General features: G+C 42.4%; 1 protein-coding gene across 1 annotated transcript; it reads left to right on the top strand.

The window, feature by feature from the left end:
* The first annotated feature begins 10,168 nt into the window (after positions 1-10,168).
* Positions 10,169-13,660, top strand: LOC102517330 (nucleus accumbens-associated protein 1). The gene is given in 9 exon segments (XM_032474160.1): positions 10,169-10,700; positions 10,703-11,022; positions 11,024-11,234; positions 11,323-11,496; positions 12,050-12,155; positions 12,259-12,353; positions 12,923-13,017; positions 13,019-13,123; positions 13,125-13,660. Coding segments are annotated over 9 exon segments (1,599 nt in total). The 5' UTR covers positions 10,169-10,270; the 3' UTR covers positions 13,188-13,660.
* Positions 13,661-13,923: the final 263 nt, after the last annotated feature.

The raw sequence follows: 13,923 nt of genomic DNA, 5'->3' as shown, positions 1-13,923 counted from the left end.
CACCCTCCCCCAATATTGTGCATTTTTAATACATACAACATGATTCTAAGTCAATTATCCCTCACTGTCAGCCTAAAAGGTAGATTCTACCACCCCCATTTTACAGATAAGTAAATTACGGCACTCATAGGCCTGGAAATTTACCCCAAATCTCACAGATTGAAGGTACTGAAGCTGGGATTTGAACTCAGGCTGGCCTTGGCTCTAGAAATCACAGTGTCTGACTGCAATCCACACGGCCCACTGAGCGTAAAATTCAGTGATTGTTTAGTCACAGTGGTGACCTGGGACAAGTGCCTCTGTCCTCTTGGATGTCACATGCCAAACCGCCAAATGCACTGGCAACCTGTAGCTGCAAGGGTCCCCGCATATGTACCTGAGTTTTGCATCACGGAGATCAGGCAGCTCCAGTCTGGAAGCAGCACATCCTGTGTTGGGGAGCAGGTGGGAGAGCGGCAGTCTGGAGGGAGTGAGCAAGGAGCTTCTGATGTGGAAACAACACGACCGACCGTGGAGAAGGTGAAGGGGAGAAGGGGCTTGAGGGCGGCAGCCGCTCCCCTAGGAGGACAGGTGCCTGCATACCAGCATCTCCCAGGCGTCTCGCGCTTCCCCGTCCCTGCCTCCTGACCTTGCTTTTTGCCATGTGTCTAGCAAAACAACTTGGTGAAATTGGTCTGCCTTCTGAGCTCACCCTGCCCATAGAAACACCCCAATCTGTTAGGTAACTGCAAAGAAGTCACTTTACCTCTCGTGACCAAATCACCTTGAAAAAAGTGTCCTGATATCTGTCCTGTTCATATCACAGGGCTGTCGCAACCATCAAGTGAGAGAATGAACATGAAAGCACTCTGACAACTGTAAAATAACACATGAGTTAAAGGCAATAATTTTGTAGCTGCAAGTGATCAATTTTCCTATTTATCCTGAAGACTGCTTAGGTATATTAGAGTCTTAATAGCAGCGGGTCAGTGAATGTTTTCTGTAAGGGGCCAAACAGTCAAAAATTTCAGCTTTGAGAGCCATATGATCCCTGTGGGAACTGTTCCACTTTGCTATCAGAGTGTGAAAGTAGCCACAGACCAAACACGAGTGACTAGGCAAGGCTGTGTTCCAATAAAACTTGATTTATAAAAATAGATGTGACAGAGTTACTCACTGTTTGCTATAGAACAGATGTGACCCCTGTTCTATAGCAGCCAATTAACCACTCGTGAATGACAATACCATTCGAATTCCTGTCTCCTTGACTAAAACCTGCTTTATGGATTCCTTGCCTCACCCTGTCTAATTGAGCACACTCTGTACTCTGGCTCCAAATCTAGATGTGAACTATTTCTTAAATCACTTCCCCCCACTAGTTGGACCTTACATCACATTCAGGGACTTGAGGTAGGTCTCATGATGGTCTCCATGAACAGATATATTGATTCTAACAATTACAAAACACAGCGGGGACAGGACTAACACCCACTGCTTTGGCTAGCTGGAGTCTACCAGGCTTTCTCATTTTGTACCAATAGTTCATTTATACAGGTTGCCAGATGTAAGAAGGCATAGTCTGAGTGTCTGGATAACTGAATCCATGGTCTGAACTTATCTTGTAAAAATGTTCATGCTTCGTAGATTCAAGACAAAGGCTTGTAAGTTCAGATTCCTCAATTTCCTTCTTAAACGCAACAGAGAGGTTTCTTGATTTAACAACTCTAATTTCTAAGAATCTTTTAAAAAGCATTTTTTTTATGAGTTCAATAAAAGTTGCTTTACACCCATGATGTCACCCATCTGTGCTTCTATATTGTAAAAGAACCTTAAAATTATTTAGGACATGCTTCAGTATGTTATGAAATTGTCAGTGCCAAGAAGAACTTTTTTGGTTTTTATTGCAAAACCTCCCATACATAGGAGGCAGAAAGACTTATCTGAACCAACAGAAGATTTGGAAGCAGTTTGAAAAAGTTGTCCAAAAATGTGTTAGACAGCCAGGTTGTGACGGAGGCTGGAATTTAGTAGTTACAGACGGTTGGTTTTCCATGTGCCATTTTAAGAATCATATCAGCTCTAAGTGCAAGTTAAAATTTTATATTTAAAAGTAGAATCCTGAAGTAAAGATAAGCGATTTCTTATTAGGCTGGTCTTCAGTGATATTGTCGAAAGTACAACTTAAAATAGAACAGCTTGAAAACACTGAGTAATGTAAAGAAGTTATTCTTATGACTTATTGGTAATAGCAGTGTGTTCAGATTTATCCATGAGGTTCTAAGTATTTGTAACTATAATGGGCAGTACTTTTACTTACTCTAAAATGCAAGTGAGGCAACAGTGTTGCAAGACACCCGCTGCCCCTCCCCACTTCAGATACTAAGTAGATCTACACAATTCTGAGAAGGAAAAAACAAATCCAGTGAAAACAGGAAAGAGGCAACCAACAACACAATGGTTATCTGACAAGTGGATGAGCTTACTAATTCTTGCTGTAACTTAAAAAGGTTCTGGGGCTCCATGTTTATAACTTCAAATTATTCAAGTTCTTAGTTATTGTAAAACATCCAACATATTGAATAGTCCAGGTTAGTAAGAGCCAAATCTTAAAAAAGGAAAAAGTAAGAAGAGGTTATTTCAGAACTTCCAGGCACTTGTGGAAATATGGAATGACATTTAGTTCACCAGACACCTGCTGCTTTTCTGAAATACCAAAGAAATCCTTTCTGGTTTCCATAGGCTTTAAAATGCTCTGATTTAATGGTGGTAAGGGGTTTGAGAAATCATGATATGAATGCAAAAACTGAATAAAACTAACAGTGCATTACATATTCATTTAACTTTTGAGGAAGGATGAGCAGAAAATGTAGCTGCCGAACATTAAACATTTTGAGATGTGATCCGTCAACAAAGACAATGCAAATGTTGTTTTTAAATGTTTAAAGATTACAATTCCCTTTTCCCTGTATTCAAACCACAGTAAATTTTAGACAAAACTAATAAACAAATCTGACTCCAAAATATAGTGAAATTAAAAAATGGCTCTTTGAATATAAAATTGCACGGCTTTAAAAAGTATTCAAGGCCAAGAATCACGTGAAAAGATGCTCAAGATCTTTAATCATGAGGGAGATGCAAACCAAAACCACAATGAGATATCATCACATGCTGATTAGGATGAACATTATAAACAAACAAACAAACAAACAAACAAACAAAATCCCCCAAATCAGATAACAAGTATTGGGGAGGATGTGGAAAAATTGGAACCCTTGTGCACTTTTGGTGGGACTGTAAAGCAGTGCAGCCACTGTGTAAAATGGTATTGGTGGGTCCTCAAAAAATTAAATGTAGAATTACCATATGATCCACTGATTCTAGTTCTGAGTATATGGCCAAAATAAATGAAAGCAGGAACTGGAACAGATATTTGCATATGTTCATAGATGTATTATTCACAGTAGTCAAAAAGTGGAAGTAATCCAAGTGTCCATCAACAGATAAACAAAATGTGGTGTATGCATACAATGGACTATTAGCCTTAAAAAGGTAGGAAATTCTGACTTATAACATGAATGAACCTTGAAGACATGCTAAGTGAAATAAGCCAGTCATAAAAGCATAAATGTGTATGTTCCCATTTATATCAGGTACCTACAGTAGTCAAATACATAGAGAAAGAACAGTGGTTACCATGCACTGTGGGGAGTGAATAGGGAATTAATGTTTCATGGGTGCGGAGTTTCAATTGAGAAAGATAAAAATAAGTTCTAGAGACGTTAGAGATGGATGGCGGTGATGGTTGCACAGCAATGTGAATGCACTTAATGCCACAGAACTATACACTGAAAAATGGTCAAAATGGAATATTTTATTGCAATAAAAATTATTCAGGTCCATATTTGCTGGCACTATAATTTCTCCTTGTGAAACCAAGGTTAGACAGTGGTCCCTCTTCTCCCTCTTTCCAGTTTCCTGTAGCCTGGGCAATACCAAATGCAAATTCTGTTTTCCCAAGATGAATTTAAGGAGATGAGCAGAGTCATTCGGCTCCCTGAAAAAAAACATGATTTTCTCTTTGAAGCCTAACCATGGCTGCCAGCAGACCCAACAACTCCCCTTTCATGGTCACACAGCCACACAGCAAGCAGAGGATGCAAAGCCTTTGGACATGAAATTTAATTCCATTCTCTCTCCCTTCCTTCAACAAAGACAAATGCAAACTACTGCTCCAGTTGTTATGAGCAAGACTAGAGATGGATTTACCTCAAAAAGACTCTGAAACCACCTTTTCAGAACTTGTCTCCTGCCTCTGCTTCCTTGCCCCTCTCCTTTCTTTTCCTTGGAGAGCACCTCTTTTTCTTGAAAGATATAGCAGACCTTCCTCAAAGTGAGGGAGAAGGTTTCCCCGCATGGCTTTAGAATCCTTGATGGCAAATCCTTTGGCTCTGCCTTTCCAAAATTTGCCCTGAATTATATTATAGAAGCTCCTGTACTGAAGTTTCCCATTTTTTTCCTAAGTGAATAAAGAGCCAGTGAACAGTCCGCATTTGTTTTTATGAAGCAAAAGAAGCTCACCCTGGTCCCTGAATCCTCTTTAGAGTGGGTGAAAGGAAGAATTGATGACATGCTGTGCAAGAATAGTCTATAACCCTCATATCTCTGCAGACTCGTGCTCGCAAACAAGGCGGTGTAGATATTTATGTAGAGAAACAGAGCAGCATGTATTTTAAAGAGAGCTTTGGTGGTACTTCATTTTTTTAACCCTTCTAATTTCCAAAACCAGATGGGGCTCTAAAGGTCTTTTTTGGATTGTCTTGCATCTCCAATCCAGGGTAGGATTATTCAGATGATCCTTCTACTTCTTAAAAAAAAAAAAAAAAAGACAAAAAATTACCCACTTACGGGTAGTTAAGGAAACTGTGAAATACAAGTTTATTTTCCATTATATTTTAATGTCATTTCACAGCCCTTGGCTTCCCTTCACTTCTTCTTTCTTCCTTGACATCTTTTTTACATCCTCAGGAGGCCCCTAATTTTAACCCATGGAAAATATTCTCTCTGGAAAAGCTCTTATGGGATATTTATAATGTAGAATTTTTTTTTTTTTAGCTTATGGCAAAAAGTTTATTTCACAGTATTAAAATTTTAAAATATCAAATATAACATTTATGGAAGCAGAAAACTATTGATATACCACAAGTGATACTTAGATTTTTTAGTACTCCTCAGATAATTTTTAAAAATTTTGACATACAGCAAATATAAAAAGTATCTATACCTCCTGGGCATATATCTAGGAGGAACCCTACTTCAGGATGACACCTGCACCCCAATGTTCATAGCAGCATTATTTACAATGGCCAAGACATGGAAACAGCCTAAATGTCCATCAACAGATGACTGGATAAAGAAGATGTGGTATATTTATACAATGGAATGCTACTCAGCCATAAAAACCGACAACATAACGCCATTTGCAGCAACATGGATGCTCCTGGGGAATGTCATTCTAAGTGAAGTAAGCCAGAAAGACAAAGAAAAATACCATATGAGATCGCTTATATGTGGAATCTTAAAAAAAAAAAACAACAACAAACAAAGCATAAATACAAAACAGAAATAGACTCACAGACATGTGGTTGCCAAAGGGGCAGGGGGGGTGGGAAGAGATAGACTGGGATTTCAAAATTGTAGAATAGATAAAGAAGATGATACTGTATAGCACAGGGAAATATATACAAGATCTTATGGTAGCTCACAGAGAAAAAAATGTGACAATGAATATGTATAACTGAAAAATTGTGCTCTACACTGGAATTTGACACAACATTGTAAAATGATTATAAATCAATAAAAAAAGTTAAAAAAAATAAAAAGGATCTATACCAAAATGTAAAGTTAAAAAATACAAGACACACATATACCCATTTCCAAGCTTTAGATATAAAATACTACATTTAAAGAAAATGTGAACTCCTCCAAGTATTTCCAGTTGGTCACATGCCCTTGAACCCTGACATGACAGCTTCTCTGGATTAAGTTTTAACTATTCTCTTGTTTTTCTTCATGTTTGGTTTTACTTTTATTTTAAAAGTTTATATAAATGACCTCAAATAGTATTTGTTCTTCTGTGATTTACTATTAGCTCAGCATTGTTTCTTGAGATTCATATATGTATGTACATGGAAGACTGTAATTCATTCAGTTTCACTTCATAAAATAGCCCATGATATGAGCATATTACATTCTACAGTTGATGAATATTTGGTTTGCTTTTAGTTTGAGGAAAGGAATTGTTTTCTTTTTTTTTTTTTCTACATAGATAATCAACCAATCAATTACACCTCACCATAAACTATCCTTTCCCATGGATCTGAAATGTCAGCTCTGTCATTAGTTCCCATTTTGTGAGTGTTTTCTGAATTCTTGAATGTGTTTTGTTTATCTATTTGTCTACCCCTGTGCTATGTTGTCTTAATAATTAGAGCTAAATAATAATAAAAATAGCTAATGTATGTTGACATTTGTGCCAGTTACTGTTCCATGTACTTTTTACATGGTAATTCATTTATTCCTCATCATTACTCTGTGAAGTGGGCACTATTATTATGTGGATGAAGAAACTGAGGCTCAGAGAACTAAATTGTAGGTATCCAGGCAAGATTAGAAACTTCAATCTATCCAAACAGATTGTGTAAATCTGACTCATATTATAAATCATGATATCTGGTTGGGCAATGGTTCTTCTTAAGGAGTGTCTTGGGTATTCCTACTGCTTTGTTTTTTTCATGCAAATTTTATAAACATCTTGCTAAGTTCCATGTAAAACAAAAACTATTAAAATTTCCACTAATTCTAACAAGGAAAAGTTCATGACCAGATGGCTTCATTGCTAAAAATTTTGCCAAACATTTAAACTTACACAATGTTTTATGTCAATTACACCTTAATAAAGCTGGAAAAAAGTTTTCCATTGGTATTGCATTGAATCTATAGATAAATTTACACTATTGAATATTCCTATCCATTAACATTATATTCTCTCCTTTTACTTAGGTTTTAAATAATTAATTTTTATCATGTTTTCTATATTCTGTAATTTGTATATCTTTTGTTAAATATATTACTGGGTACTTCATCTTGTTTTTGCTACTGAAAAAGGTGCCATTTTAAAGTTACATTTTGTTAATTGACTTTAACCAGTTTCTGGCTTGCTTCTGGCAACCATAGAATAAAAAAGACCAGATTTGCTCTTCTTCAAACAACTAGGAAAAGAGACAAAATATATGAAAGAATGGTTTTCAAACATTATACGATGCATAGCACAGGAAAGTGATTGCTGAGAGAATAAAAACAAATGAGGTGAGCTCAACAAATGTCCCTGGTTATTGTCTGGGAGAGTTTCCAGACCACAGTGAAGGGAAGGGATACCCAAACAGAGGCCAGCTATCTCTCTGAGTTGAGGAGACAGAGTCCATTGGGCAGGGAGGCAAAGGCACACTTCTCAGGGCAAAATACACAGGAGGGTGCTGTACAGAGATACGGAAATGCATAGAGTATTTTCTCTGATTGCAACAGAATTCAATTATAAACCACTAGTAGAAAGCTACTTGAAAAATCCCCACATATTAAATAATCCATGAGTTAAAGGAGAAATAGTAAGTAAAATTATAAAATATTTTAAATTGAATGAACATGAATAGATAACATAAAAATACTTGAGTGATGTTGCTAAAGCATTCTTCAAGGGAAAGTTATAGTATTATATAATATTATACAGGCTTACATTATAGGTATTTTTTCCAGAAAATAAAAAATGTCTCAAACAATGATCTAAGCTTCCACCTTGAACAAATTAAATCTGGAGTAAGTATAAGGAAAAAACCAACGAAAAACACAAATCAATGCAATAGATAACAGAAAAGCAATGGAGAAAAATCAATGCAACCAAATAGTAATTCTATGAGAGGATCGATAAAAATTTATGAGGTTCTAGACAGCATAATCGAGAAAAAAAGAATTACACAGACTATCAATATCAAGAATGAAAGAGAAGGTATCATGACAAAAAGACATAGTTATGAGTAACTTTATACCAATAAATTTAACCTAGGTGAAATGTACAAATTGCTTTAAAGATATAAACTATCAGACCTCACTCAAGAAGATATAGGTAATTTCCCATATCTATAAAAGAAATTGAATTGATAATTAAAAACCAGACCATGATGAAAACGTCAGCCTGAGATAACTTCATTATTGAATTCTAAAGACATTTAAGGAAAATATAGCACAAATTCTATCCACACTCTTCCAGAAAATAGAAGCAAAGTGAGTATTTCTTTCCTAACTCATTCTGTGAGGCCAAGTTAACATGATACCAAAACTAGATGACATTATCAGACTACTGACCAAAATGTATCATAAACATATATGTAACAGTCTCTAAGGAAATTTTTAACAATTTGAATCTAGCAATACATAAAAAGGATAACATATTATGCTAAGGATATATCCTAGAAATGTGAAGTTACTCTAACATTTGAAAATCAATGTAATTCACCATTTTAACTCATCAAAAAAGGAAAACAAAATATGATCATCTTGTAGAACCAGAAAAAGAATTTGATCAAAATAAACACATATTCATAATAAAAACTTTTAGTAAATTAAGAATAAAGAGAACATCTTCAATCTGATAAAAAAAAAACACTGATAAAATAACTTAGCAGCTAATATCTCGATGAAAGAATGATTGCTTTCTTTCTGACAAGATGTTTGCTCTTGTTTCTTTTCAGGAATTTACTGAGGGTTTTTTTCCAGTACAACAGCACAAGAAAAAGAAATAAATACATTCAGATTAGAAAGAAAAAATGTAACACTCTCTTTATTTACAGATGACATGACTTCTATGTGGAAAATCCACAAGACGCTACAATAGAGCTACTGGAACTAAGTTTAGCAAGATCACTGGAGACAAGGTCAATACATAAAATTAATTGAATGTCTATATTTTAGCAAATAATTATTGGAAAGCAAGAATTTAAATACTATTTATAATACCCTCAAAAATGTGAAATACTTCAAGATAAATTTAACAAGATAAATCTAATACTTCAAGATAATTTAATGTGCAAGACTTGTAACATCAGAAACTACAAAACTTTGCTGAGGGAGATTAAGAAAGACATAAATTAATAGAGACTACCACGTTCATGGAAGACTATATTGTTTGCTTTCAGTTATCTGCAGATTCATGGCAACTTCAGTAAAAAACCTAGCCAGCTTTTTTGTAGAAATTGGAAAACTGATTCTAAAATATATAGAAACATAAAAGAACTAGAACAGCTAACACAATTTTGAAAAGGAAGAGCAAAAGTGGAGGACCTATGCTCCATAATGTCAGATCTTATTACACAGCTACATTTGTCAAGAGTGTGTTTAGAGTAAGAGTAGCCGTACACATCAATGGAACATCACAGAAATTTCAGGTATAGACTCATACATATCTGGTCAGTTGATTTTTGAAAAGAAATTGAGGCAATTTAATGGGGAAAAGGATACTCTTTTCAATAAGTCACACTAGAATGGTTGAGTATCATAAGCAAGACTTGAACCTTTACCTAACACCAAACACAAATATTGGGAATATTAGTGTACTGCTATCAATTCCTTTACTATTTTAAACTTTAGTTTTGAGTTACTTTCTTAGGGACTGCTCAAGGGATTACAATATTCATCTTAATTTATCACAATTGACTTCAGGTTAATACTGACTACATTCTAGTAAAATAAAACAATTTTGCTCCAATACAGCTTTACCCTTTCCCCACTTTGTGCTATTAGTGTTATATATAGTGTAAGTATATCTGTAATAAGCCCAATAATAGTCTTAAATTATGGCTTTATATAATTTTATCATTTTTATTAAAATTAACAGAAAAAAAATATTTCAGTAGTATTTTATTTACTTACATATTTACCATTTTTGATCTCTTCATTTCTTCCTTTGATTTTAAGTTATTGTCTCATGTCATTTTTTTTAAATATTGACTTTAAAAACTGTTTCTTCTGGCCCACAGTGAATGGGCGCTGAGGCTGCAGCTGCTGCTGAGGCGGAAACCTCGGGGGTCGCGAAAACCGCGGGGGGTCGCGGAAGCCGCGGGGGGGCCGGCGGCCCAGGCCCTGGCGCACGGGGGCGCGCCCGAGGCGCAGGCCCGGCCCCAGCAGCTGCTGCAGAGCCCGCAGGAAGCCCCGTGAGCGCAGTCTGGGAGCAGCCGCTGCCACCATGGGCCAGATCCTGCTGCTGGAGATCCCGAACTTCGGCAGCACCATCCTGGAGTTCCTCAACGAGCAGCGGCTGCAGGGCCTGTACTGCGATGTGACGGTGATGGTCAAGGGCCATGCCTTCAAAGCCCACCGGGCCGTGCTGGCCGCCAGCAGCTCCTACTTCCGCGACCGGTTCAATAGCAGCCGGAGCGCTGTGGTGGAGCTGCCGGAGGCCGTGCAGCCCCAGTCCTTCCAGAAGATCCTCACCTTCTGCTATATGGGCCGGCTGAGCATGAACATGGGCAACCAGTTCGTGATCATGTATACGGCCGGCTTCCTGAAGATCCAGGAGATCGTGGAGAAAGCCAAAAACTCCTTCCTTAAGGTGAGCTCCCCCAGCTGTAACTCCCAGGGCCTGCATGCTGAGAAGGCCCCCTTGTCTGAGCCCCAGAACCTTGTGTGCAGAAGTCAAGCTGGCCGGCCTGTGACAACCCGCTGGCCCTCGTGTGTTGTGTCAAGACAGAGCATCAGGAGTCGGACTCTGTGCAGTGCATGCCCAAGGCCAAGCGGCTGTGGGGCAGCAGCCAGAAGGAAGCTGAGGGTGACAGTGGTGGCAATGGCAGCCGCAAGGTGATCAAGTTGTCCATGCTGGACCTGGCCACCAGCCAGCAGTCCCAGCAGGCCCCGGTGGTGGTGGCTGCGGCACAGCCCACCCGGGTGGCTACAGGGGCCCGGGCTGGGCAACCGACTCGGGGCAGCCGCAGTGGAAGCGGTGGCAGCAGCAGGGGGAGTGGTGAGTGGGCCCAGCACATCAGAGTGGTCCAGCCCTGGCACCTCCAGTGACAACACCAGCGACAGCCCCAGCTCCTACCACAGCAAGGCGGATGAGGAGGAGGAGGCGAGCGAGGAGGGCACAGACGAGCAGTACCCGCAGATCTGCAACATGCACACCATGAGCAGCATGGTGAATGTTGGCCAGACAGGTGAGGTGCCCCCCCGGCCCCCAAGCCTGGTCCCATTACCCTCCTGCTGCCCCCATCCCCAGCACACCACTCTCTTCCCCCCTTCCAGCCGAGAAGGTGGAGGCCTTCCATGAGCATGTGGCCCCTAAGTCCGTGAATCGCATCTGGGTGCAGCAAGACCAGGAGTCTCTTCTGGCTGAGCTCGTCAAACAGATTGGCAACCACTTGCCACCCAAAGCTCTCCGAGGAGGGTGACCCCTTTGAGAAGCGGAGCTGGTGACAGGTGGGCCAGCCTCACTTCCTCCCTGAATTCCTCCTTCCTCCACCTGGGGCCGTGGTGTCCTCTGGGCCGGCAGCCTATGGCGTAGTGGTTAGAAGCCAGACTCAGGGTCCAGTCTCAGCCCTGCTGCCCACTGGCTGTGTCCTGGGGCAGCTGACACCCCCTCAGCATTGATACGAAGCAAAGACTGACCTCTAGGTGGCCACCGCGGAAGCTGGTGTAAGTGTTGGCAGCACTGTTGGCCACATGGGGGTAGATCAGTGTTTCCATAGCGTGGTTTGAGGGTGAGCTAACACAGTGGTTAAGAATTTGGCCCTTGGAGCCAGGGAGCCAGGGTGCGAGCCTCTGCTGCCTGCTCTGGTGTTTGAGCAAGAGCCCGTCATGGGTGCCCCATGGCTGGTGGCACCACAGTCTCTGTCCTTTCCTGAGTGCTGATGTGGCCACTTTGGGTTGAGTTGTCAAGGAGGGTCTTGGTCCAGCCCAGGCCAGAGCCTGGCCATGTGGGGGGTGTGGCGGTTTAGGCTCCCTGGCCATCCTCTGGCCCCCCCACTTCCAGGAACCAACGTGTATATCACGAGGGTGGGGCTCATGAACTGCCACGTCAGCGCAGGCATGGAGCACAGGATCTTGCTGCGGCGCCTCCTGGGCACCTTCTTTGACCGGTGAGGCCCACGCCAGAGCCCCCGGGGTGGGGGGAATGGGGCTGCCCCATGCCCCCCCCACCACAGCAGGCCTGACTCCCCTCCTCCTTGGCCCCCCACCTAGGATCACCCTGGCCAACAGCTGCAACACCGGCATCCGTCCTTCCAATAACCTTAGCCGCAAACCATTGGATAGTGGCATCCTCCACGCCGTCAAGTGTGAGTGCTGGGTTGGGGTGGTGGGGGGCCTGGGGTGGGCAGATGGTCCTTTTCCCTGGTGTTGATCCTGATGGATGGGTAGAGTTAGGTGTTAAGAAGGATTCTGAGGTTCATCCTAGGCTTGTTGGGAAGAGGGCTATGATTGGAGATTTCTTGGGGTGGGGTACACTGAAGGGAAGCCACAAAGCCTATGGGAGGGGGTCTAAAACGTGCCGGTTGTCAGGAGGGAAGGCTAGGTTTTCACATGGAATCGCCCAGCTTCTAAATTCTGGCAAATGACCCACATTTTTCAAGAGCACTGGGACATCTCGTATCAAATCCACACCTCATGGCCAAGCTCGGTCAGGCCCGGGGCCCAAGGATGTGTTTTAGTGTGCTGTCTGCAAGGCCTCAGTTCTCTCACCTCTGGGGGATGTTGAGGGGTGCCATGCGTGTGTGTGTGTGTGTGTGTGTGTGTGTGTGTGTGTGTGTGTAGTGGGGAGATTTTGGAACAGCATGGCTGAGTGCCCATTTGGAGGATGGGAGGCCAAGGCCACGGTCAGTGTGAGCTCCCCATTCTGCCCACACAGGCTACTGCCAGAACTTTACTCCCAGCTTCAGGGAGAGGGAGATGAACACCATCGCGGCCGACATGTGCACCAACGCCCGCCGCGTTATGCGTAAGAGGATGGATCTCCAAGGTCAAGACGCTCATGGCCAAGGGTGATTCCTCCACCACCTCCTTCAGCTACACAGGTAAGACAGAGCCGGATATGATGGCTGTGGAGCACTGGCTTTGAGACGGCCAGCCACGACGGCGAGGCTGGCCCCTCAGCCAATGAGGCCTTCCAGTAACCCCCACCAGACCCTCCCGTGGAGCCGTCACACTCCCCCTCCTGTCACACCTTCCCACCATCTTGGTCATGAGCTACTGTCTGCCCTTCCCCAGGACCCGCGGGGGGCACTGCATGCTCCTGGACCCTCTGCCTCCACTGTCCTGCCCCCTGACCCCAATCTAATGGGGGATCGGGCTGGGAGAGGATGGCAGGTGGTGCGAGGTCTGTGTTGCCTACTCCAGCACACACTCATGCACAGTCGGGGAGCTCTTGCCCCCCCCCTCCTAACCCCTAGCGGTTGTCTCCCCACTCACCGGGCCAGGGGACAGGGATGAGCCGGCCTGGGGGGATTGGGAGGTCCCCTGTCTCAGGGCCTGGGCCACCTAGCGGCTGGGGGAGGGGGGCTGCTGCCTTTCCCTCCCTTCCCCACCCCCACCCCACCCCCATGGCAGGGCTCCAAGCCCCCACCCCCAGTTCATACTTTTTAAAAATTTTTTTAGCTAATGAAATATTAAAGTTTTTATTTTTCAAACCAATGGGACCATATCTGATGTTCCCTTTGGTCCCTGAGGCCGTGGAAGACACTGGTAGGGCGCCGGGGACAGGCTGAATGTGCACATGCATATGGAGTGTGGGCTTGCGTTTCCAACGTGGGGTCCCAACTCCCGCTCTGCCTGGGCTCCTGTGGGTCTGGCGAGTTCCCCCTCACCCCTGATGCCTCTACCTCGGAGCTACATTGGAAGGGCATCCCTGGT

Source organism: Camelus ferus, chromosome 35 (genome assembly GCF_009834535.1).
Source record: "Camelus ferus isolate YT-003-E chromosome 35, BCGSAC_Cfer_1.0, whole genome shotgun sequence".
Lineage (NCBI taxonomy): Eukaryota > Metazoa > Chordata > Mammalia > Artiodactyla > Camelidae > Camelus > Camelus ferus.
The sequence above is the reverse complement of the archived record's forward strand: the minus strand, read 5'-3'. Positions and strand labels throughout refer to the sequence as shown.